Source organism: Micromesistius poutassou (assembly GCF_964030765.1).
Source record: "Micromesistius poutassou genome assembly, chromosome: 18".
Lineage (NCBI taxonomy): Eukaryota > Metazoa > Chordata > Actinopteri > Gadiformes > Gadidae > Micromesistius > Micromesistius poutassou.
This window is the reverse complement of record NC_140288.1, coordinates 14,431,267-14,452,671: the sequence shown is the minus strand read 5'-3', so window position 1 is coordinate 14,452,671 and position 21,405 is coordinate 14,431,267. Positions and strand designations below refer to the sequence as shown.

At 45.0% G+C, this 21,405-nt stretch overlaps 2 protein-coding genes across 2 annotated transcripts in view; both read left to right on the top strand.

Annotated features, from left to right (window-relative positions):
• The window catches only part of ttc28 (tetratricopeptide repeat domain 28), a gene marked incomplete at its 5' end in the record, with an annotated part of 22,959 nt that extends 15,015 nt beyond the window's left edge, over positions 1–7,944 (top strand). The window contains 10 exons of the mRNA XM_084482722.1: positions 1–315; positions 1,402–1,649; positions 2,355–2,479; positions 2,780–2,857; positions 3,358–3,532; positions 4,026–4,102; positions 4,328–4,457; positions 5,041–5,148; positions 5,260–5,923; positions 6,271–7,944. The exon at positions 1–315 is cut by the window's left edge and continues 260 nt beyond it. Of these exons, the coding sequence (XP_084338848.1) occupies positions 1–315; positions 1,402–1,649; positions 2,355–2,479; positions 2,780–2,857; positions 3,358–3,532; positions 4,026–4,102; positions 4,328–4,457; positions 5,041–5,148; positions 5,260–5,923; positions 6,271–7,570 (3,220 nt within the window). The 3' untranslated portion in view covers positions 7,571–7,944. The remainder of the gene's footprint in view (positions 316–1,401; positions 1,650–2,354; positions 2,480–2,779; positions 2,858–3,357; positions 3,533–4,025; positions 4,103–4,327; positions 4,458–5,040; positions 5,149–5,259; positions 5,924–6,270) is intronic.
• A 546-nt stretch (positions 7,945–8,490) lies between these two features.
• pitpnb (phosphatidylinositol transfer protein, beta) lies at positions 8,491–20,966 on the top strand. The gene is made up of 12 exons (XM_084483380.1): positions 8,491–8,527; positions 10,942–10,972; positions 11,727–11,875; positions 12,314–12,405; positions 12,540–12,547; positions 13,896–13,970; positions 14,493–14,576; positions 15,837–15,914; positions 16,018–16,122; positions 16,521–16,643; positions 16,883–16,964; positions 17,652–20,966. The coding sequence occupies exons 1-11, from the start codon at positions 8,508–8,510 to the stop codon at positions 16,928–16,930; spliced, it is 813 nt and encodes a 270-aa protein (XP_084339506.1). The 5' UTR covers positions 8,491–8,507; the 3' UTR covers positions 16,931–16,964; positions 17,652–20,966.
• The last annotated feature ends 439 nt before the right edge of the window (positions 20,967–21,405 follow it).

The following is a 21,405-nucleotide window of genomic DNA, read 5'->3' as shown; positions in this document are numbered from 1 at the left end:
GAAGCTGGCCGCGCTGGTCCTGGCGCCCAGCCAGCAGGAGAGTCCCGGGAGGGGGCGGGCCGGCGGCCGACCCACGGAGCAGGGGCCGTGCGGCGGGGTCGACGGCGGCGCCAACGAGGCCCGCGGCGGCGGCGGCGGCGGCGGCGGCGGCAGTCCGGACAGACGCGGGGCTGCTGGGGACACGGAGAGCGAGGACGGGGAGAGCCTGGTCAGCGACGGGGAGAGCGTGGCCGACAGTCCGGCCCTGCAGGACTTCCTGCTCACCGCGGCGGATATACTCACCCTGAGCCTGAACGTCAAGCTGGTGGTTTTGAGGTATGACCTAATGACCTATGACCCTAATGACCTATGACCTATGACCCTAATGACCTATGACCTATGACCCTAATGACCTATGACCCTAATGACCTATGACCCTAATGACCTATGACCCTAATGACCTATGACCCTAATGACCTAAGGACCTATGACCCTAATGACCTATGGCCTAAGGACCTATGACCTCAAATACCACGGTTACATCTTTGCATGTGACCTTGTTCTCAGTCAGTTGTTGTTATTTGTTGAACCAATTCATTCTTTCATTAGCCACTGAGTTTTACTTTTGCTGTTGATCTTTCAACTGATTTTTATCTTACTATAGTTCATTATATTGGATTTATTTTGGTTGTGTATTGCGGATATTTCATGTTTGACTGTTATTCATTTACAGTTTAATCTTCTCTTGTTTGATTTGCACTGTGATTTTCTTGCTCTAACACCCACATTTCCCTTCCAGGATGAATAAATGGTTATTTTATCTTATCTTATGTGAACACAGAACTTCAAATGTCCTTGAGGTTGGTGGAGTCTCACAAATCAGACTTTAGATTTATATCTAAGGTCTGATAGCAGACGAGCTGTTGGTGAACGGGTTGCTTCACTCTCTTCTTTTTCATATTGTTGTCAACCGCTCATGTTGCTGGAGGGGGGGGATCCGTATGCACGTCTTTGGCAAAAACAAATTCGCCATAAATACCAGAAATAGTCAACTGTAAACGTTTGGAATCAACGCTTGTGAACTGGGCAGTGTAGACACACTTATTAAAATCCCCTCCTGAAAGCTTCATCCCTCAGGTAGAATATCTCTCTAACAAAACAGGAAGCAGACGGTCTCCGCCCCCTTGATGTTTCTGGTCCCCGGCCCGGGCTCTGTGTCCTCTCTCCCAGGAGGTCTGCTGTAACACTGTAGGGCCGGTGGATCCTAAATGACCTTTTTTTACTTCTTTTTTAAAAATAAAAAAAGCTGAACAATTACTAATTTATCATTTGACGCTGAACTTCAAAGTTCCGACGCCCTCTTTCCCCCGGGGCCGACGGACTGAGTGTTTGAAATCGGCCTTCCTGTTCCTGTCGTCCCAGGATGTTCCCAGAGTCCAGCAGCAGGGTGACGGCCGACGGGGTGGTGGGGCTGACCCGGGCTCTGCTGGCGGCGGGGGTCCAGTGTGTGTGTGTGTCCCAGTGGCCCGTGCCGGCGGCCGCCTCCAAGGTTTTCACGCAGGCGTTCTACGCGGCCCTCCTGAACGGGACCCGGGCCAGCGGCGCCCTGACGGAGGCCATGAAGACGGTGCAGAGCAGCCCTCTGTTCTCCCACCCCACCCACTGGGCCGGTGAGGGCTCGATGCGCACACACACACACATGCACACATGCATGCACACGCGCGCACACACACACACACACACGCACACACGCGTGCACACGCGCACACGCATACACACACGCACACGCACACGCACACACGCGCACACACACACACACACACACACACACACACGCACACACGCGCACATGCACACACACACACACACACACACGCACACACGCACACACACACATGCACACACGCACACGCACACACACACACACACACACACACGCGCACACACACGCACATGCACACACGCACACACACGCGCACCCATGCACACACACACACGCACACGCACACACACACGCACACACGCGTGCACACACGCACACGCACACACGCGCACATGAATGCACACACAAAGAACTTGTTTATGACTTGTTTGGGACACCAGGTGGAGGAAGCCTGGAGTTCAACCAATGTGTTTCCATTGATGACCGCCGCTCATTGTGCTGTTAATGTGCACATGACAATGAACTTAAAACTTGGGCAACATTTTTATGAAGCACAGAAAATAAACACACATCTTGCCAAATTGTACCCCCCTGGTTTATTTGGTATTCTCAAAAACAATATTGAGCTCCTAATCATTTTCTTCTTTACTAATTTTGTCTGGAGTCTCATTGTGTAACTGAACTGATTGAACCTACGGGTCTGTTCTTCTAGGCTACATGCTGATTGGCTGTGATGTGAAGTTGAACAGCCCTAAGTCTATGATTGGCCAAGCCCTTACGGAGATCCTCCAATGCCCAGACAGGGCCAGAGATGCTCTTCGCGTTCTTTTACACTTGGTAAGCATTTTATTTTGAAACATCACAGAAACATTGCGTATTTTTACATAATAAGATGATCAGTGTAATCTTTTTAAGGCGCCAATGCACACTGTACACCTTTTCTGAAAATCCACATCAGATTATGACTAATAATTGGATTATCATAATCCGTTCCACATGAAGTCTAAAACCACCAAAATGCACCCAAAACTGAGAGCTTGATAAAATCTCCCGGTGGTTAAATCTCCTCCACTCTGATCATTATCTCTACCTAGTGATGATCCTACCGTAACCTGCCAACCTGTGCTCTCTCCACAGGTAGAGAAGTCTTTGCAGCGCATCCAGAGTGGTCAATGTAACCCCATGTACACGTCCCTGCAAAGCATAGAGAACAAGGTCTCTATCTGTGTGTGTGTGTGTGTGTGTGTGTGTGTATTAAGGAGCACGTTTATGTTTGATCGCGTCTGTATCTCATCATGCCTATGTACTCATCCCTCCAAGGCGGGGACTCTAGTCCAAGTGTGCCTAGGGTCTCTATGCTGGGGCTGGATTCATGGTTATGAGTCTGTGACTCTTATTGTAGCAAATGTATAACTTGTCCATAGAAATGAGTGTGTGTAAAAATAGCTTGCAAACCTGCTCAACTGAATCGGAAAAGCAAGAAAGAGCAAACAGGGCTCTCTGTCGCTCTGGTGTGTTGCTACATGGACACGGTGTGTGTTTTGCTTGCATCAGTTCTTTAACCCTGTCCATGACCATCTCCCCACACACACACACAGAGAACAAATATCTGTGTGGTGTTTAGGAGAACATTTGTGTCCGGAGTTGAGGGCATTATGTCCATGTACACAGTCCTCCTCCAGTGTTGAAGCATGGTCTCCTCTGGTCTCCATAAGGTCGGCGGGGTACCCGGCTGGCAGGCCCTGCTGTCTGCAGTGGGCTTCAGGTCTGACGGCTCGGGCGGCGGCGGCGGGCCCGGCAGTCTCCCTGCTGCCTCCGCGGTCTTCTTCCCCACCATGGACCCCGGGAACCGCCTGCAACTGTGCAGCACCACCCTACAGGCCCTGCTCGGTACTACAGGCCTCTGTATCATTTTTGTTTTGAATAAGCAACTTTCAGCTTCCATAGGTGCTCCTCAAGCGTTGAGTGTTTATAGGGTTATTCAGTCACCACGAGGGTCTGGTTTTGTGTTATGTTATGTGTTGAATAAATCCTGGTTAATTTCTTAGAAATATGCTTTGTCAGGAAAATGTAGTTTTCTGTTTCGGTAATTGTGACACTAGAGGAAGAATTTCTCAGGACATTTCAAATTTCATATATGAATATGAATATACCTCAGAGAATGTCTATTAAACCTCACTATTTTTCAACAAGCAATCAATACAGTTCCGTAATTACGGCTTGCTTTTAAAATATGCGTGCAGCTGAAACAAAGGGCAGAGATCAAACAACCTCTCCTTGACATTATAATCAATGTTTAACCTCTGTATCTCTTTACTTTAAGTGTGACATCCTATTACATTTCCATTATTATTAAGTATTATTTTGTACTGTGTGTTGCCAGGTCTCCCTCCCTCTGCTCTGCTGGCTCTGTGTAAGCTGGTGACAGAGTCTGAGAGTGGAGAACAGCTGATCAGCAAGGTACGGTCACACCCCAGCACCACGCCCAGCCTACTGCTTTCACATCAACGCACTCTCCTATGAACACTTTTAAGGACCATACCAGTCTGTGTGATCAAACCATCGTTACCGTCTCTCCTAGCCTCACTAAAAATGTCTCCATCAGTAGAAATGTATTAACACAGCCCACAGCATGTATTTGTGTGATTCGTTCTACACTCATCTCTGTCTCTCTTTACCTAAAAGCTTCACCAGGTACTGGTACAGTTGCAGTCAGGGGACAAAGATCAGGACTTCTCATTGGTTCCCATCCAAGTGTCTATAAGCGTCCAGCTCTGGAGATTGCCAGGCTGCCACGAGTTCCTGGCTGCTCTCGGTGGGTCTACACTAAGCTATGCTAATTCTGTTTGTCTCTTACAGACAGACAGAAATAAACATTGCCGTTGGTGATTGATTAATTGATTAACGTATTCCTATAAATAATAACAAAAGTGATGATTCATTATTGATCAGATAGTACTTAGTGTAAAGGCTTGTGAAGAGTAAGACTAAATGGACTGTATTTTAAAGCACTTTGCTAACCACCAATGTCAGACATCTAAAGTACTTTTAAATTAATGGCTCACCATTCATCACACACACACACACACACACACACACACACACACATCGCACCACACACACCACGCACACACACACACACACACACACACACACACACACACACACACGCACACACGCACACACGCACGCGCACAAGTGACAGTGCCCAACCATGCGCAGCAACACCCAGCATATCAGGAGCGTCTTTCTTGCTGGAGGGCACTGCTGTGGTAACCAGTGAAGGAGACGGCCCAGAATCAGCCCAGCCACCCTTCCCGGTTGATCTAGGACCTGATCTGCCTGCTCTACTTCTACTACTATAGCCCCCTAAGCTGACTTAACCGTGTCTCTCTTAGGATTTGACCTGTGTGAGGTCGGCCAGGAGGAGGTGGTTCTGAAGACCGGGAAGCAGGCGAGCGGGCGCACCATGCACTTTGCGCTCAATTCTCTCCTGGGATTCTTTGGTGAGGAGGAGAGGAAAAACACACAAATAAACGTATCGATAAGCGCGTCTCCAAATCAAAACGTGAAGCTCACTCCTCCTCATCTTTTTGTTGTTGTTTTTCGTTCTTCAGACGCTTCGGAGCTCCCCAAGCGCCAGAGCATGGACAGCTCCTCCTCCCTGGAGTCCCTGTCGTCCTCCCAGTGCACCACCTCGTCCCAGGCCCAGTCCCTAGCCCCGTCCCTGGGCTGCTACCAGACCCAGCCCCCCTACCCGCCCCCCGTCTACCCGGACACCCTCTCCTGCGACGCCATCTCCGTCTACAGCCTCAGCTCCCTGGCCTCGTCTCTCAGCTTCCTGTCCAGGCCCGAGCCGGCAGGAAGTGACATCATCAGCCAACAGGATCTGGACAGACACCGAGCAGCAGGAGGAGCAGGAGCGGGAGGAGGAGGAGGAGGAGGAGGAGGAGGAGGACGGCATTTGGACGGCCTGTCGCTGGGTCGGCTGGGCGGTCGAGGAGGTGCGACGGGAGGGAAGCAGGGAGGAGAGGAGTATGATGGGTTCTCCATTATAAGCAGTGAACCGTTAGGAGGAGCAGGAGCAGGAGGAGGAGGAGGAGGTGGGAGGGACTACGGCACGCTGTCGTTACCTGGGGGACACAGGCACAATAGAGGAGGAGTCGGAAGAGGAGGAGCCACCGTCTCCTCCAGGGGATCTATCAGCACTCCTACGTCTCCGGTCAAAGCCCCGCCCGTGGCCATACAGACCTCCACCAGCCCCAAGCATGTGCCTTCACTGTAAGTGGCCCTGAAAAGCGACAATAGAAAACAATCTAGAGATTGTCAAACCCGTCCTGACACATAATTTCAAGGGTGATCTATTTCAATTCTTGTTTCAGTTAGAATAAAACCACCAGCTTTTTCCAAGCCGAATTGTATATACATGCCACATTGAAAAGGTGCAAAGAACTCCAATTTACTTTTAATTCCACAGCTTGATATAAAAAAAACATGCGTTCATTGTTTTAGATTTTTGTTGTATATATGTAATAAAGTGTTGGGGTTCAGTCATTTTAATATCAAGCCCTCGTCGTGGCACGTCTCCTCAGTAGCAGTCAGTAAACACGCTCCTTTAAATCCTCCAGCTCATCGCCGCTCAGAAAAGGCAAGCTGTGCAGCTCCGAGTCGGACCAGTCCAGCACGGAGACGGACAGCACCATCAAGTCCCAGGAGGAGCGGGTCCCGACCGCCCTCCTCGACCCCCAGGAGCTGGCCCAGAAGATCCTCAAGGAGACCCAGAGCCACCTGGAGGCGGTGGACAACCTCCAGAAGCTCAGCAGCGCCAGGGGCCCGGCGTGCGTCCGACCCGAGGGGAAGCGGGCTGCCCGGGGGGGGTCGCTGTCCTCCCCCGCCACCGCGCCCTCCTCCCCGTCCCTGACTCCTCCGGGCGGCGGGGGCGGGCGGGGGTTCTGCCCGTCGGTGACCAGTGCGTTCAGCAGGCCCGGCAGCAGAGCCAGCCTGAAGGCCTGCTCCTCGCCGCTGTCGCACTCCTCACCTCTGTCAACCTCCTCTCCTATCTCACCCTCGTCCGCTCCTCTTTCTACAGCGCCGCCGCCGCCGCCGCCGGCCCGGCCGAAGAAAACCAACCGCTTATCATCGTCGTCGTCGGCGCCGTCGATCTCCACGCTGAAGCCGCACTCACTCGCCCATAACAGCCCGGCTGTCTCTCGCTCTCCCTCTCTCTCCTTCTCCCTCAAAGACCACGCCTACCTTTTCCCCCGGTCTTCTCCTCCGTCTTCCGCTCTTTCTCCGGACCCGGAGACCCAGCGGGTCCGGCGGCGGGCGGAGGCGGCTACCTCGGGGTCGCGTGCCTCCGACGCGTCGCCCTCCTCCTCCTCCACCTCGGTGGACCTCTCCATCTCCCCGGTCTCGTCCCCCGTCGGCGGCGCCCCGTCCCCGACCTTCTCCCACTCCTCCACGGGGTCCCTCTCCGCCTCCCCCAGCCCCACGGCCAGCACCCCGAGACGGAGGCACAGCGAGAGGACGGCGGCGGCCGGGCCGCCGGGCGACGACGGCGTCCAGTCCATCCGAAACTTGAAGAACTTCTGGGCCAACATGAGCCAGAAGGCAGAGGGCCCGGGGCCAGAGCGCGTACCCGGCGGCGAGGGCGGTGCGAGGATGAGTACGGTGCAGCGGGACGTCCTGGGGTTGCTGAGTCTTTCTCCGAGACACGAATGCACGGGTGAGAATCGGACCGCCGGGAAGCAGGCCTCCGGACGGGGGAGGAGCGCGGAGTCGAAGCAGACGACTTTATCGACAAAGTCCCAAAGTCCGGTCAGGAAGTCTAAGGCAGTGGGATCGACGGTGAACTCTGGAAAACTCCCCTCTGAGAACGGATACAAGGTGATCTCAAGCGGGAAGTTTTTCCCGTCTTCAAAGTGTTGATGGTGTGTTCTTGAAAGGACACTTCTGGAAAAAGCCAGTGTTGATCTCTCGCTCTGTGTATCCACTATCAATTTGGGCAAAGTCGTTGAGACTGATTTGCTCCATGAAATAAGACTAAAGACGTATCACACGTATGCTTGTGATGATTGTGCCTTCTTATGTAACTGGAAAGATACAATATATTTGTTGTAAAAAGTGTTAAATATTCGCATTTTACATTTGTTTCTTAACTGAACTAAAAGGGACGTATTCCGAGGCCTTTTTAAGCACACTGTAAAGAAACTTTGACAATGCCTGCTGCAGTTTGAGAACGTGTAATGCATTTAGTCAACCCAAATGCTTGCTACATTTGTGTGTGTTGATTAACTACTTGGCTCCGGAATTCTTGTTATAAATAATGGATCATGTCAGTTGTTAGTTATTTTGTAAATTAAAGCTTTTTTTTGTATAACAAGTTTTGTATGTGCAATTAAATGATGAACGTTTTACATTGTTGGACTGCGTGTCAGCATTTGAACATTTTTGAAATGACGACACATTCCACTACACACTATATCAATGGTATTATTAATGTTTTGAGGGTGTGTGTGTGTGTGTGTTTCTGGGTTGCTGTGAATGAATTTATGTGTGTGTGCGTGTGTGTTGTGTGTGTGTGTGTGTGTGTGTGTGTGTGTGTGTGTGTGTGTGTGTGTGTGTGTGTGTGTGTGTGTGTGTGTGTGTGTGTGTGTGTGTGTGTGTGTGCGCGCGCGCGCACGTGTATGTGTGTATGTGTGTATGTATGTGTGACATCGGATTTCATGAGTGAAGAGACTGTGGCAGGTACCAGACCGTGTCAGGGTCCACGAGCCAATCAAATCACCTCGATAGGCGGGGCATACTTGTTGATAATTCCGTTTGACGTTGCCCCCTACTGCGCAGCCGCAGCCTGGGAACGAAGATGGTGCTCGTCAAGGAATAGTGAGTTAAAGTATTTAATGCAATTTGTCGACGTATTTAGACTGACATTATACAATGACACATGTTTCCTTCCCTTGGTTAAAATTGGCTATTTTAATTGTGCATTTAGTCGTTGTTCCCGTGTTTTGCACGCTCCTAAAGAGTCTCCGAGGAGGCTGGGTTGAGCTGGGTGGATCAGAAGACGACAGGCACCGGTCCGCTTAGGCGTTGCTAGTCTCAGCTAGTTTGTTGCAACGGGTGGATGTAATGATTTGTACAACGTAAACCACAAGGAGAACGATGCTGGTGACGTGAAACACGCATCTGCACATGCACGCTATTCCCCGTGTCGGGAGTCCGTCTGCCTCCGATGTCTCCCCGTAAGCTTGTTGTCTCGTTGGGTTCCAGATTAAGGGTCCATCCTCACTGGATTTACTGTTCCCTAGCCGCTAGCTGCGGCGCTATCCGGCTAGCCTCCGTGGTGCTAGCCCCTGTAGGACTTGCACCTATGGGACTAATAACCCCCCATGGTGCTATTAACCTCCATAGCGCCACCGACCCACCCCGGGGCAGGTAGCGGACGGCAGTACCGTTAGGACCGCCTGACGCACGTCAGCATTGTGGGCTAACCTCCACCAGGCTGCGTTACATTGACGTTACGCTCCCCAGGCGGGCGCTTCTCTGTTGAATTCATCGGGGCTAAACCAAGTCCGGTGTTTATCATTCGAGCTGACCCAAGTGTCCTCTTCTAGAGTAAAAATCGGTTGCATTGAAACAGAAATGGTGATCACCGATGATGGTATAATACGGATGGTGTTGGTAATCAAATTAATATAATCGTCCTTGTTGGTAGCCTTGCTGTCATTCTGGCAACCGTTTTAAGCCACTCCTCTTGTAAAATGTTATTATTTGTGCTTCTCTCACCAGGTTCAACCTTAAGCAAACGTTGCATTCATACTGTATGTAATGCATTGTAATGTAATACATTAGTTTTAGTATCTTCTTAGTTGTAATACCTCTTCAATAACGCATTAAATACCACTAACCCCTCTGCATTTCACTGGATTCACTCATACTATTTAAAAAACATAGATCATATCATTCATTGATACACTAAATGTTGTATTATATTCAATTAAAACACCACTGAAATTGGTGCGGAATAGTATCATTGATTTCCTTCCCATTGGTTCTCTTGTTAAAATCTCCTTTTGCCAAAATTCCCTCAAATAACTCTGTTCATTTTAATATGAAACCCCAAAACTCTGGGTATTCTAGAACCTTCTTTAAATTACAGTATTGTTTGTTACATACTGGCTATGCAAGAGTTTCCCAACCCTTTTTGGCCCATGATTATTATCGCTCTGATATTTCTAGCTCTGAAAATGTTTGCAACCCCAACTTTAACTTTCCCAACCCCATTGGGTTGTTGTGTTACCATTATAACATTACATTGGTGTTACCATTGCTGTGGTAACATACCTGGATATTTAGAACATTCTTTCAATTACGATACCTAATGTTACTTACCGCCTATGCCAACCAGTGTAGGCTCCGTATTGAGAACTGTGTGTGTATAAGTTACATTGGAGTATATACATACTTTGAACACGGCATAAAGGATAAAATGCTGTCATTCTATCTGGCAAAGATACCGTTGCACTCTTTGATGTGAATTAGTAAGCGAGAACTATCGGGCTTCTTCACGTCTAAACAATACTGTTGTCATTTCATACCTTGACGACAGTGATCAAATAAAGTAACCCTCATGTCACAACTAGCATGTTTGGCTGCACCCACCTATCCCCCTGAGACAATCCAGATATTCCGGTTTTGTGTTTCGTAATGAATATCAGTCTGGGCTGGGCTGGGCAGACTTTGATTTCACATTTGGGAATATTGGTTCATATAACTCAGATTAGCCAATAAGGGGAAATAACTAACTGGCACACTTGCTCTCTTGATACTAATACTAAACTATAATTTCTCTGAAGTAAATCAAAAATCATCTCTGAGAAGAACTTTCCGAACAAATTTCTGGTGATCTTTTAACATTGTTAGTCTGTATTTTTCATAAAAAAACAGTTATACAGTTAATAATTGCTCTGTAGATTGCTACACATTCTTTGGCCACGGCCATTGTTTCGAAATAGTGCAGACTGCAGTGCTCCTGGTTCTTCATGAACTAAGGATGAACCGTCATTCATTAAAGCCCAACATTTGAAAAAGAAGAATAGAATGAGTCTATAATCCTATGTTTATCAACCGAATACATCACATTTAAAAACAAATGAAAAAGTACTATCCCTCTAACTCCAGTCCAATCAGACAACATGGAGTTTTATTATGACATCATGTCTGAACTATTTGATGTTTGTATTAACTTGTCCTTTCGTTCTCTCTCTGCGTTCCACCCATCTCCCTGCTCCTCCCAGCCGTGTGGTTCTACCTGTTTCTGTGGAAGAGGTGAGCACTAACGGGGGACAGCGTTTGAAAGTGAATCTTGAAGAAAATTTTAATATCAAAACCGATCTTCATTGTTTAATTCGTCTTTTAGTCCAGTGTTGAATCTGTTTCTCAAAGTAATGCTCAGGCAATATAAAGGGCGGTGTGCTCAAAAAAACGAATGCCAAGTAATGATATGTTTTACATTTTTTAATATGGAATATGAAGGTAAAATCAAGTACATCAAGACGGCCAACATAGCCTGAGACCTCATGGGTTAAAGGGCCAGTCGTTCAGGGACCAGTCTCAGTTCATGTATTTGTTTTTAGCAGTTTCATCAAATGTACCCCCCCCCTCCCCCGCCCCAAACCACACCACTCCTCTCGCACCACTTGGAAAACTGCTGACCTTGCATATAATGAAGCAAACAATCAACATCTCGTATCCTTTTTGCAGCAAAACCGCTATGCCGCCCCGCGGAACAGAAACCAAACCGTTGCCACTAAACACATTTTTGGACCACCATTACATTTCTCTTGACATGCTTTTTCTCTCTCTTTCTTTCCTACTTTCTCTGTCTTTCTTGCTTTCTTTTTTTCTCACTTGCTCTCTTCTTTGTCCCTACTGCTCTCTTTGACTTTCTTTCTTTTTCGTCCTCTTTCTTCCTCTCTTTCTTTCTCTGCCTCTCTCTCTCTCTCTCCTGCTCTCCCTCTCTTCCTCTTTCTTCCTCTCTTTCTTTCTCTGCCTCTCTCCCCGCTCCTTCCATCTTGCTCAGTACCAAGTGGGGCAGCTGTACTCGGTGGCTGAGGCCAGCAAGAATGAGACGGGAGGCGGGGAGGGCATCGAGGTGCTGAAGAATGAACCGTACGAGGAGGAGGGGGGAGAGAAGGGACAATTCACGCACAAGATCTACCATCTGAAGAGGTAGGGTCTGCAAGAGACGGACACTCCTCCTGTGTATCTGTTGGATTTCTTCCTCAACACAGCATCCGAACATTCAGCCAAAGCTAATGGAGTGCTCGAACTTCCTCGTTCACGTGTTGTCTACTTTATGTTGTGAGAAATGTTTACCTGCCTAGATTGATATTGAAATCGGATAATAATTCAGTTTTGATACAATTTCAACTGTGGATGTGTGCGGCAATAGCAAATCACCTGCTTCCAATACTTCATCTTAAGCATTGTTGAGATGACAGTATCGCTATCAAACAGGTGTCCGGTTGCCAGGCGGCGGAGAAGCCCTGAATGAGCCCATGAATTAATCAGGGCGCGGCCCACCGGGGAACCCTCGTTATGAATGTCTTGAATTAATCATTGCAAACGACGCCGTCTGATTGACCGCGTGGTGTCTCTGTTCCGTAGTAAAGTCCCGGGGTTCGTGAAATATATCGCCCCAGAGGGAGCGCTGACTTTTCACGAAAAAGCCTGGAATTCTTATCCGTACTGTCGCACCAGTGAGTAACCACATTTATAGTTTTCAAAAAATGAATTTCAGCTGAAAAAAATGTGTACATCGTGTATACTGTAAATATTGATTCTGACGTTGATTTCTCTCTTGTTTTGTTTATCTTGGCTTCTTTTCCTGCAGTCGTGACGGTGAGTTGTTGACTTTCTTTTGTTTTTGCAAGAGCCTTATAGACTACAGAAAAATAATCAAATGCAAGCATTTATTCTTGTTCAAAGCTCTGTGACGTCGTCCCTTGGTTATAAGCTACCCTCCCAGCTAGTTAGTGCTAGCTGAAAATAGATGAGGGCAAAGCATCGAACCACTGGCCATGTTGTTTTTGTCCAAAGGTCTAATTGGTTGAGTGGTTTAGCTGTAGGATTTAAATACTCCTCTCAGTACTCTTCATTCATGGAAATCTTTAACTTGAGGTTCAATTGGATGAATTGTAAGTGCATCTTATGATGTAACACAGTTGTAGCTACTTGTCCTTATAAACTACATTTGGTGAGATCATCTTTTATAGTACTATACTAGTGATGCGTAGAATGATCGGTCACCGATCATTATAGGCCAATTCAAAAACCGATTCTGACTCACAATTAAGGTAGCCTTCACTTAATCAAAGCCATACAGCCATTTGCTGTTTGTTGGCTCAATTAATTAGTCAATGATACGTTCAACAACTTGTTTTGGTGGAAAGGTCCATCCAAACTCCTTTAATAAATCCCACAAAATGATCAATCAAAATTATGGCGTGGATTAACAGTTGCATGGGCTAGAATGAGAATGAATGAGATGTGTAGGCTTTTTTGCAAATAAAAATAAGTATGCGATTTTAGAGGGAGGTTTGACTTCTGTCGCAGCAGCAGGTCTTTTAACGTCTTTGTAATCGTAAATTGAATGAGCTACATTTCCCTACCAAATGTCACCAGTCTATTGCCAACCTGGTTAACTACTACACATCCCATGAGTCCTGCAGCCTTTAAAGTGATAGCTCATGTGCAACGTGGTAATAGGTCTTCACCACATCACAGGAGGCAAAAAGTACAAATATTTGGCATCTCCCAGGTAATTATTGCAGATTCCACCATTTCGTAAACAGCCCGGATACACACGCAGTAAAATCAGTAGATACGGGGAACAGTTAAGCTGTCTGTTTCTGTCCGAGTATATGGCTACATTCTGAGGTTTAAGTTGGGTTAAATCTGTGTTGGGTGTGTATTATACATATTTTCTATGTTAATATCCATTTCCCTTATGAAATGAGAAAACAATGATCATCATAAGAAACTTAACATTCATGTATTTCACTATTAAAATAAAATCAGCTGATCACATTAAAAGATCATTGATCGGTATCGGCCTATAAAAACCTGATACATACATGCAATACATTCCTATTACATACCTTGATTTCGTACTATGTGGCAAAAAATATTTTTTTATGAAAGGGATCGTTCTTCTCGACATATTAAATGTTTTTTTCCTCATCCTCAGAATGAGTACATGAAGGATGACTTCATGATAAAGATTGAGACGTGGCATAAACCTGACATGGGCACAGTAGAAAACGTAAGTCACCTGACAAACACCTCACCCCCTGAACCAGAGCACAACCATGGGCTCTGTTGGAGAATCATCGTCACATTTCTTGTGCGTTTGGTATTGGTGCAGATCTTAAACGGGAACAGTCCTACCATGGCCCATGTTGACTTGTAAATTTTTTTGTTAAAATTGACCAGGTCGTTCATCCTCTGTATCATAACTTCTTGTTTGATTTCCTGTATCAATTGAAATTTCTTAGTATTATTGTTGTAGACGTATGAAACAGTGAAGTGGTCATATTTTACAATTCGTCATGTTGATGACCCATGATTTCAATGGCTCCATGATTTCCATTTCCATCCATTTAAGCCTTATCCAGTTGTGACATCACAATGTGGGAGGGTCCAACCCGACGTATCCAAGTGGACACGCCCAAATAAAAATGATGGACTTTCGAATTGGCTTGTCATGGTTCATCAATATGACATCTGGTGGCCAAAGAGGGGCCCTTAAATCACTGGTTTCTTAATTGCTCTTCTTCTGTGCCAGGTCCATGACTTGAATGACATTGATTGGAAGGATGTGGAGGTGGTCCCTATAGATATTGCAGATGGAGAGGACGTGGCCGCTGCGGTAAGTCTGACTGCTATACAAGGAAAACATGAAAGGCATTTTCCAAATTATTTCATAATTTATCCACACAAGTTACAGATCCAGTGCCACAATACACAGGATGTGAATGTCATTATAATTATATAAATCCAAAAGGAAAACGTGCATATCAAGTTAGCATAGTAGAAGCGCATACACATAACATGCATATAGTGTTGGGGGTGGAAAACAATAAATGAACAATGGTTCATAGCTAGCATAATAACTAGCACAGGAGCTAGCCTATGTTGCTCTCTGACCGTTTGTTGAGGATTTACAACCGCCATTATGAAGTTTACCTGTAGCTGACCAGTTACTGTGGTTGATCAGTAGCACCACGTCCCCCCGTGTGTGTGTGCGGATGGCTCCTTCGTGCTGGCTTGTTCGCTAGATAGGACCTCGTTTTTGTAATGCGGCAGTTTTGAAATGACTACTGTACTGCATCTCCTTGTGGCATGCAAGATGCTGAATCATTTGGAGTTGATATCCATGTGGCTCTACCAGTATCCAAAATCTAGATAAGATTGTCTTTATTGTGGACTAGTCATATTAGTGGATAAGGTGCTCTCTCTCACATGCACGCACGCACGCATGCACTCACAGACACACACACACACACACACACACACACACATGTGAATTATTCTAGATCAGCTGTATTTACTCATCTTCTCTCGTAGCCGTTTGTTGTGGGCAGGATGATGAATATGAATCATACTTATTTGGGGGGATTTGATAACGATGGGAGACCGATCCTACTTGCCGATATGAGTTGCTTTAGAGTCTGAAAGGAGGCAATAGGGCAATCTCCTCTTGGTAGGGGCCGCAGTGTTTCTGCCTGGACCTTAATGACTTAAGGGGATCAGGGTTGGAACCTAATCTGGAGGTCCATCTGCTGTGGACGGCCAGCGCTACCTACACCGCAGGGCTACTGGATTAAAACAGCGTTCAGTCCAGTGCTGGTGTTAGGAGACTTTGGGGAATAACATACACTCACTCACTCACTCACTCAGTGTCTGGGGAGCTCTAGAATCAATTCCAGAATCTGATACAAAGATCAGTTCATCCATCATATCTCAGGGGGCGGTAGAGAATGGGATTTTGCACAAGCAACCTCAGGTTTAAAACAATTGATGGCGGTTTCATTCCATCACCTTGTAGTAACCCAGGCTTCAATACCTGGTTCTTCAGTAACGTCAGTCTGTGTTGTTGTTTTAACTGTTTAACTTTCAACTGTTTTAGGACTACAAGCCGGATGAGGATCCCTCACTGTTTCATTCAGAGAAGACTGGCAGAGGTCCTCTGAGTCCAGACTGGAAGGTACAGATGTTCAATAACGAGTATAGCATGTGAAAAAATATTTTTCCTCCACTCAGCTCATGTTTATCATTAACTTTTTTGATTTTGTTTTTATCTTTGACAGAGTGAGCTGAAGGCTGACTGTCCTAACATGTGTGCATACAAACTGGTCACGGTCAAGTTCAAGTGGTGGGGTCTGTCAACCAAAGTGGAGCACTTCATCCACAAGGTTAACCTTGATACCTTTGCTGCTAACGTATGATAACGCAAACTAACCTATGCTAAAAAGGGTTAACCACCGATGCTAATAAACGATAGAAGCCAAAGTCAAGCCACATAGACGTTAGTTATTAAGTCAGAAGTGAAAATAAATCATTTTGGTAAAGTAATGTAACAGCTTGCATGCTAAGAGGAGAAAAAGTTTAGCTAACACCTTCATCACACAACAGTGCAAATGCTTATGATTATATAATATAAAGAAACCAGCCAGAGTATGCTTGATTTTGAAAGTATCCAAAAAAAAAACACATTCATTCACTTATTTATTATTTTTGTAATAATAATAATAATAATAAGAGACATTTTCACCAACAAAATATTTGATCCTTTTTACTCACCCTTTCACAGCAAGAGAAACGCATCTTTACCAACTTCCACCGCCAGCTGTTCTGCTGGATCGACAAGTGGATAGGGCTGAACATGGAGGACATCCGACGGATGGAGGAGGAGACTCAGAGAGAGCTGGACGAGGTAACCCATGATCCACATCCCCTAGCCACGCAGTACACCTCACCCCCCCAGGTCGGTCCATAGGAAACCGTGTGACCGGATGTCCCAAGGGGGCAGGAGACGCTGGTAGCAGGATGACTAAAGAGAACATCCCTGTGACACAAGTGTTGATGACAGCCGTGGTGGTGATGGCGGCGTTGGCTGTTAAGGCTCGTGACGTGCTTGTTTTTTAAAATGTTTACGCCTGAATTTTACACCAGATGCGTCCCAAGGGAGATGTGCGGGGCACCACGGCAACAGAAGAGTAGGTTTTCTACTCTAGAGAGGCTCGAGACAGGCTGAGTAAGTCTTAACGGAATCCAAAGAGAGCATGAAACGCTGGCATGATCCGGAACCATTTTCATCTCCCTTCTTCATCTTCCTCTTCCTCATTGTGTCTTTTGTCTGCCTGACGACCGTCTCGCTCGACTTGCCCAAGTTTTTTTATGTTTGTGTTTGGGATAATGACTTTCATTCCTTGGTGCTGTTCAATAACATTTCTCAATAACATTTTCCCAGTCTTTCTCTCCTTCATCATTTTTTCATCCAGTGACTTCTACTGATCATTGTGCATGTTATTACCTTGTGTTCATAATCTTTGCACTCTTTTTTTTTTCCATAACAAGTAGGGATGCACTGATATATCACCAAAATAAATGATCTTGTAGTAGAAGCCATTACAATGGCTGTCACTGGGCTGGCTGTCTAGTCTGGATTGTGCTATTTCATGCTGTTAACTGTTCATGACATCAATAGGTATCGACCAAGAAATATCGGTGTATCCCTAGTTGCAACCTTTGCATATTGGCTTTTATTTTTGTCCTTGTCTTTTAACATTCATACTGGAATTCCTAACAGTGGTCAACATTTTCTTTTCATCCAATTCAAAAGTTATTCATTCTTTCTTATGGCTCTTTTACAAATAGGCGGCGAACCATGTCTTCTCTTTTTCTTACCCCCGAAATCTCTCTTGATTTTTATTTTTTATAGCTGCGCAAGGTGGGTCCGATTCGAGGCATGAGTGCTGCTCACGAGCAATGAGGCGAAACAACCCTCCAACCCTACCACGGCGATGTCATCGGAGACGCGCCCACTCGGCGCAGGGCGTGGGCGCGGGCCTCGCTGTGCTGCCTGTCACCCTTCTCACATGATTCATTCTGGGGTTTGACCACATTGGTAAAACAGTACTGTACAGATTCTACTCAAATCATTAGCCTCCCCATAACTCTGAAAAATAATAACAGTTTTTTGCAGAATTATTTAAAAGAAAAGAGGATGAGAAAAAGGAAACATTTTGCACAGAATGCAAATTGCCTGAAATTGAATTATTGTCTGGTTTATGGAAATGGGTTTATTGTTTTTACCCAAGTGTCTCACTCCTGGGCATGAACTATGAGATTCCCTGATATTTTCCCTTGTACTTTTAAGTATTTTTCCTTTACCTCTGTAAATCTCCACCAAATTCACCATACTTTTCCTCCTCCTTTAGAAAAAAACAAATTCCCTTTATCTCACCGTCCACTCTATCTGGCTGTTGATTGGATCCTTTTTCTTTTTTTAAAGAAACATTCTAAGAAACTGCAAAGACTAATAGTGTATATAATGGTGTATGTATTTTAGTCTCTACAAGAACATTTGTGCTAAAGCCTGACTTAACCAGTTAATCACTATTGGTTTTTAACCATGCCTCCACACACACACACACACACACACACACACACACACACACACACACACACACACACACACACACACACACACACACACACACACACACACACACACACACATTTGACGCTTCAGCTATCTAAGTGCATGTGGGAAACAATAACTGACCGTTTTGGTTTCTTTGACAAGAGTGTCCCATTGTTACTGTTTAGCCTAATAGCGTTGACTTAAGAGATGGATGAGTGTTCCTCCTGGAACTTGGTAGAAGGTGTGTGTGTGTGTGTGTGTGAGAGACAGACATTCTGTGTGCTCATCTGTTTTCCATGACCTGCCTTCGACTCTCTTAAGATCGAGGAGGTAGGATGGTGTAGTGTACGTGGTTCCCTCCCCATTTCCGCAGCCTACCTGTATGCATCCTTGAGCAAGATACCCTAACTCCGAACCTGCCCGTTAATAACCCGGTTATTAGAATTCATTAGATAATGACGTCTGTGTGACTCGACGGTTGATGGTTAAAGTAATAATCTCGAAGATTTTCATGTACATAAATATGGTAAGTCACTATTGCTGAATGAGGTAATACTTGGGCCCACTGATAAAAGCCCTTGCATTGGCAGTAATTTGAGTGTTGCCAACTAGATGTTGGTGGCGGCGACATTCCCGGGAAAAAATCACAAGCGTTGCACAGTGGCACAACATACTCGCCCTTCAATTCAAAGTTAAACCGTTGCTGTTAAACCAACTGACATCTTGCTGAAGTCCCACATGCAACACTGTTTGTATCTCTGGGAAGTGAGGCAATAACACGCCTGCAATTACCGCTATAGGTGCTGCCAAAGGGAACAAAACAGAACATCTTTGAGATTGCTATTTTAAGAATTTCAACTCGGTGTGCTTGGTCTTCTGCTGAAAGGACACGTTTTGCCAGAATTATTTCATTGTGCTGCTCCCTGTCAAACTGTCCTCACACTGTTGTGGTACGGAACCTCACCGTGGCAAGGGCTAAACCCAGTTGTGTGTGTGTGTGTTTGTGTGTGTAAGAGAGATCTTTTCCCCTTTTATAATGCCTTTCACTTTATGACTGACTGAACATTGGCAGATCCACATACATAGCAGGTTACAGTTGATGATAGTTTCTGTTTGATGCAAGGCGTCTCTGTTCGGTATGAGTGTATACTTCTGGATAATTTCAAATACAACCTTTTTTATTTTTGGGGGAATTTGACTTAAGAATGAGGTTGGCATAAGAGTGTGGACATCTTGAGGGTGTAGTTCAGAGTTCTTTCAACTCTGTTCTTTCATAAAAATGTAACTGGCTGGTACTTATTCACTGTAGTTAGTATCTGGTATCTGTAGGCCCTTGTCTTGATCTGCCTGTAGGGGGCAGCTTCTTCTGAGTACAAACAAGTTTTTGAATTAATTTGGCCTCCTGGGGTTCTGTTAAATAGTTTCAGAGCAAAGGCTTCGTTCAGTCATGTCTGTATTTAGCTTGAGGTTTGGTGACGATGACGGTTGCACTATAGTGATTTTCGTTTTATAAATCTATTCTGTATTTTCATAATTTGAGGTGTAAGAGATACGATGGAAAACATTATTTCTTTAGAGACATGACAAACCACCGAGTTATTTTTTTTTTCCTGACTAGAAGCCTATAATAAACTAGAAGAAGCATCATCCTAAAATGTATAGAAGATCCATTCTACCAATTAACAATGGAACTGTACTTGGATTCATATTCATATGCTAAGACGTAAGGCATTTATCAGATCTAGTCATTTTCTACATTGAAGTAGTAACGTCTATAGTTGTATTAATGACCCTCGGTAACGCGTGCTATTCCTCGTTAAAGACGGAGCATGACGCATTGCTTCACACGCCACAGTTTTCACAGTACCTCTCCCCGCTCCTGGGTCTAATGCGTCATTTAGGAAGTGCATGTGTCCAACTAAACGGTTTTTATAAATGCAAGACAACCCGAGCAGTCAAATTTTATACCTGTAAGAAAAACGAGCATGGCGCGTATCATTTGACGCACAGCAAATTACCTGGATGAGGGAACACGGTGTTGTCATGATAACAACAACTTAAGGTGTGGATCGGTTTTGCTCAGTGTTTTGTTTTTTTATGCAAGTATTTTGTATCTATATTTGTTATTCACGATCATTTTACGTTCTCATCATTGCAAAGCTAGAGAAATTGATATTTTTTAAATGGAGCTTTCAAAAGTATGACTGTTTTTGAACTGAATAAAGGAACTTATTATGGGATAGGACTGTCAAATGATGCCAGATAGGTTGACTGTGGGGTGAGGGATAAAGGCTACAAGGAACAGGTTTATTCCATAACACTGTATCTTAATAATCATGTCAAAGCATTTGCAAAGGCTACTGTTTCTTTAATGTATTTATTTTGTTTGTTTATTTGTGTTTCTCTTTTAATTTTCAAGACAAAGATTCACAATGCACTCTATTTTCTCTTTCATGAAAAGGTGAACTTCAGGGGAATTGGTAGTGAATGTACAACTCTTAGTCGTTTGTCTTATTTTCACAGTACTCATGTGACTCAAAGTCTAGATAATGGAGCGTAATAGAATATCTAATACATTTGAACAAATAAAAAATGGTTTTGTTTATTCTGCTCAAGTATTCTCCAATGTTTCATTTGCAATTATATGGGGAATAAAAATGGCTTTGGGTAAAATAATACCTCTCCCTTTATATTAATTATATGTTGATTAAATATGATGAGTGAAATATTGTCGGCATCACAATCTAGCTTATAATGATGGATGTTTGTTGAATCTTAAATTGTGTGTTAAAATCTATTGAAATAATCTGAAATCGCTGCTCAAATGATCATAAATATAGTTGTTTGATTGGCTTAAAAAAATCTTCTAGAAAACATGAATGCCCACAATGCTGTAGTTTCCATTAGTGTATGAGCACATTTATGTTTTCCATTACTGTAGGAGTTAATCGTTAAATATTCAAGATGCATTTTAGTGTAAAGTTAAAATCATCACTATCATCGAGTAGTCTGTTCAAGCAAGCTGATTTTGAATTGAAACATGGAAAAA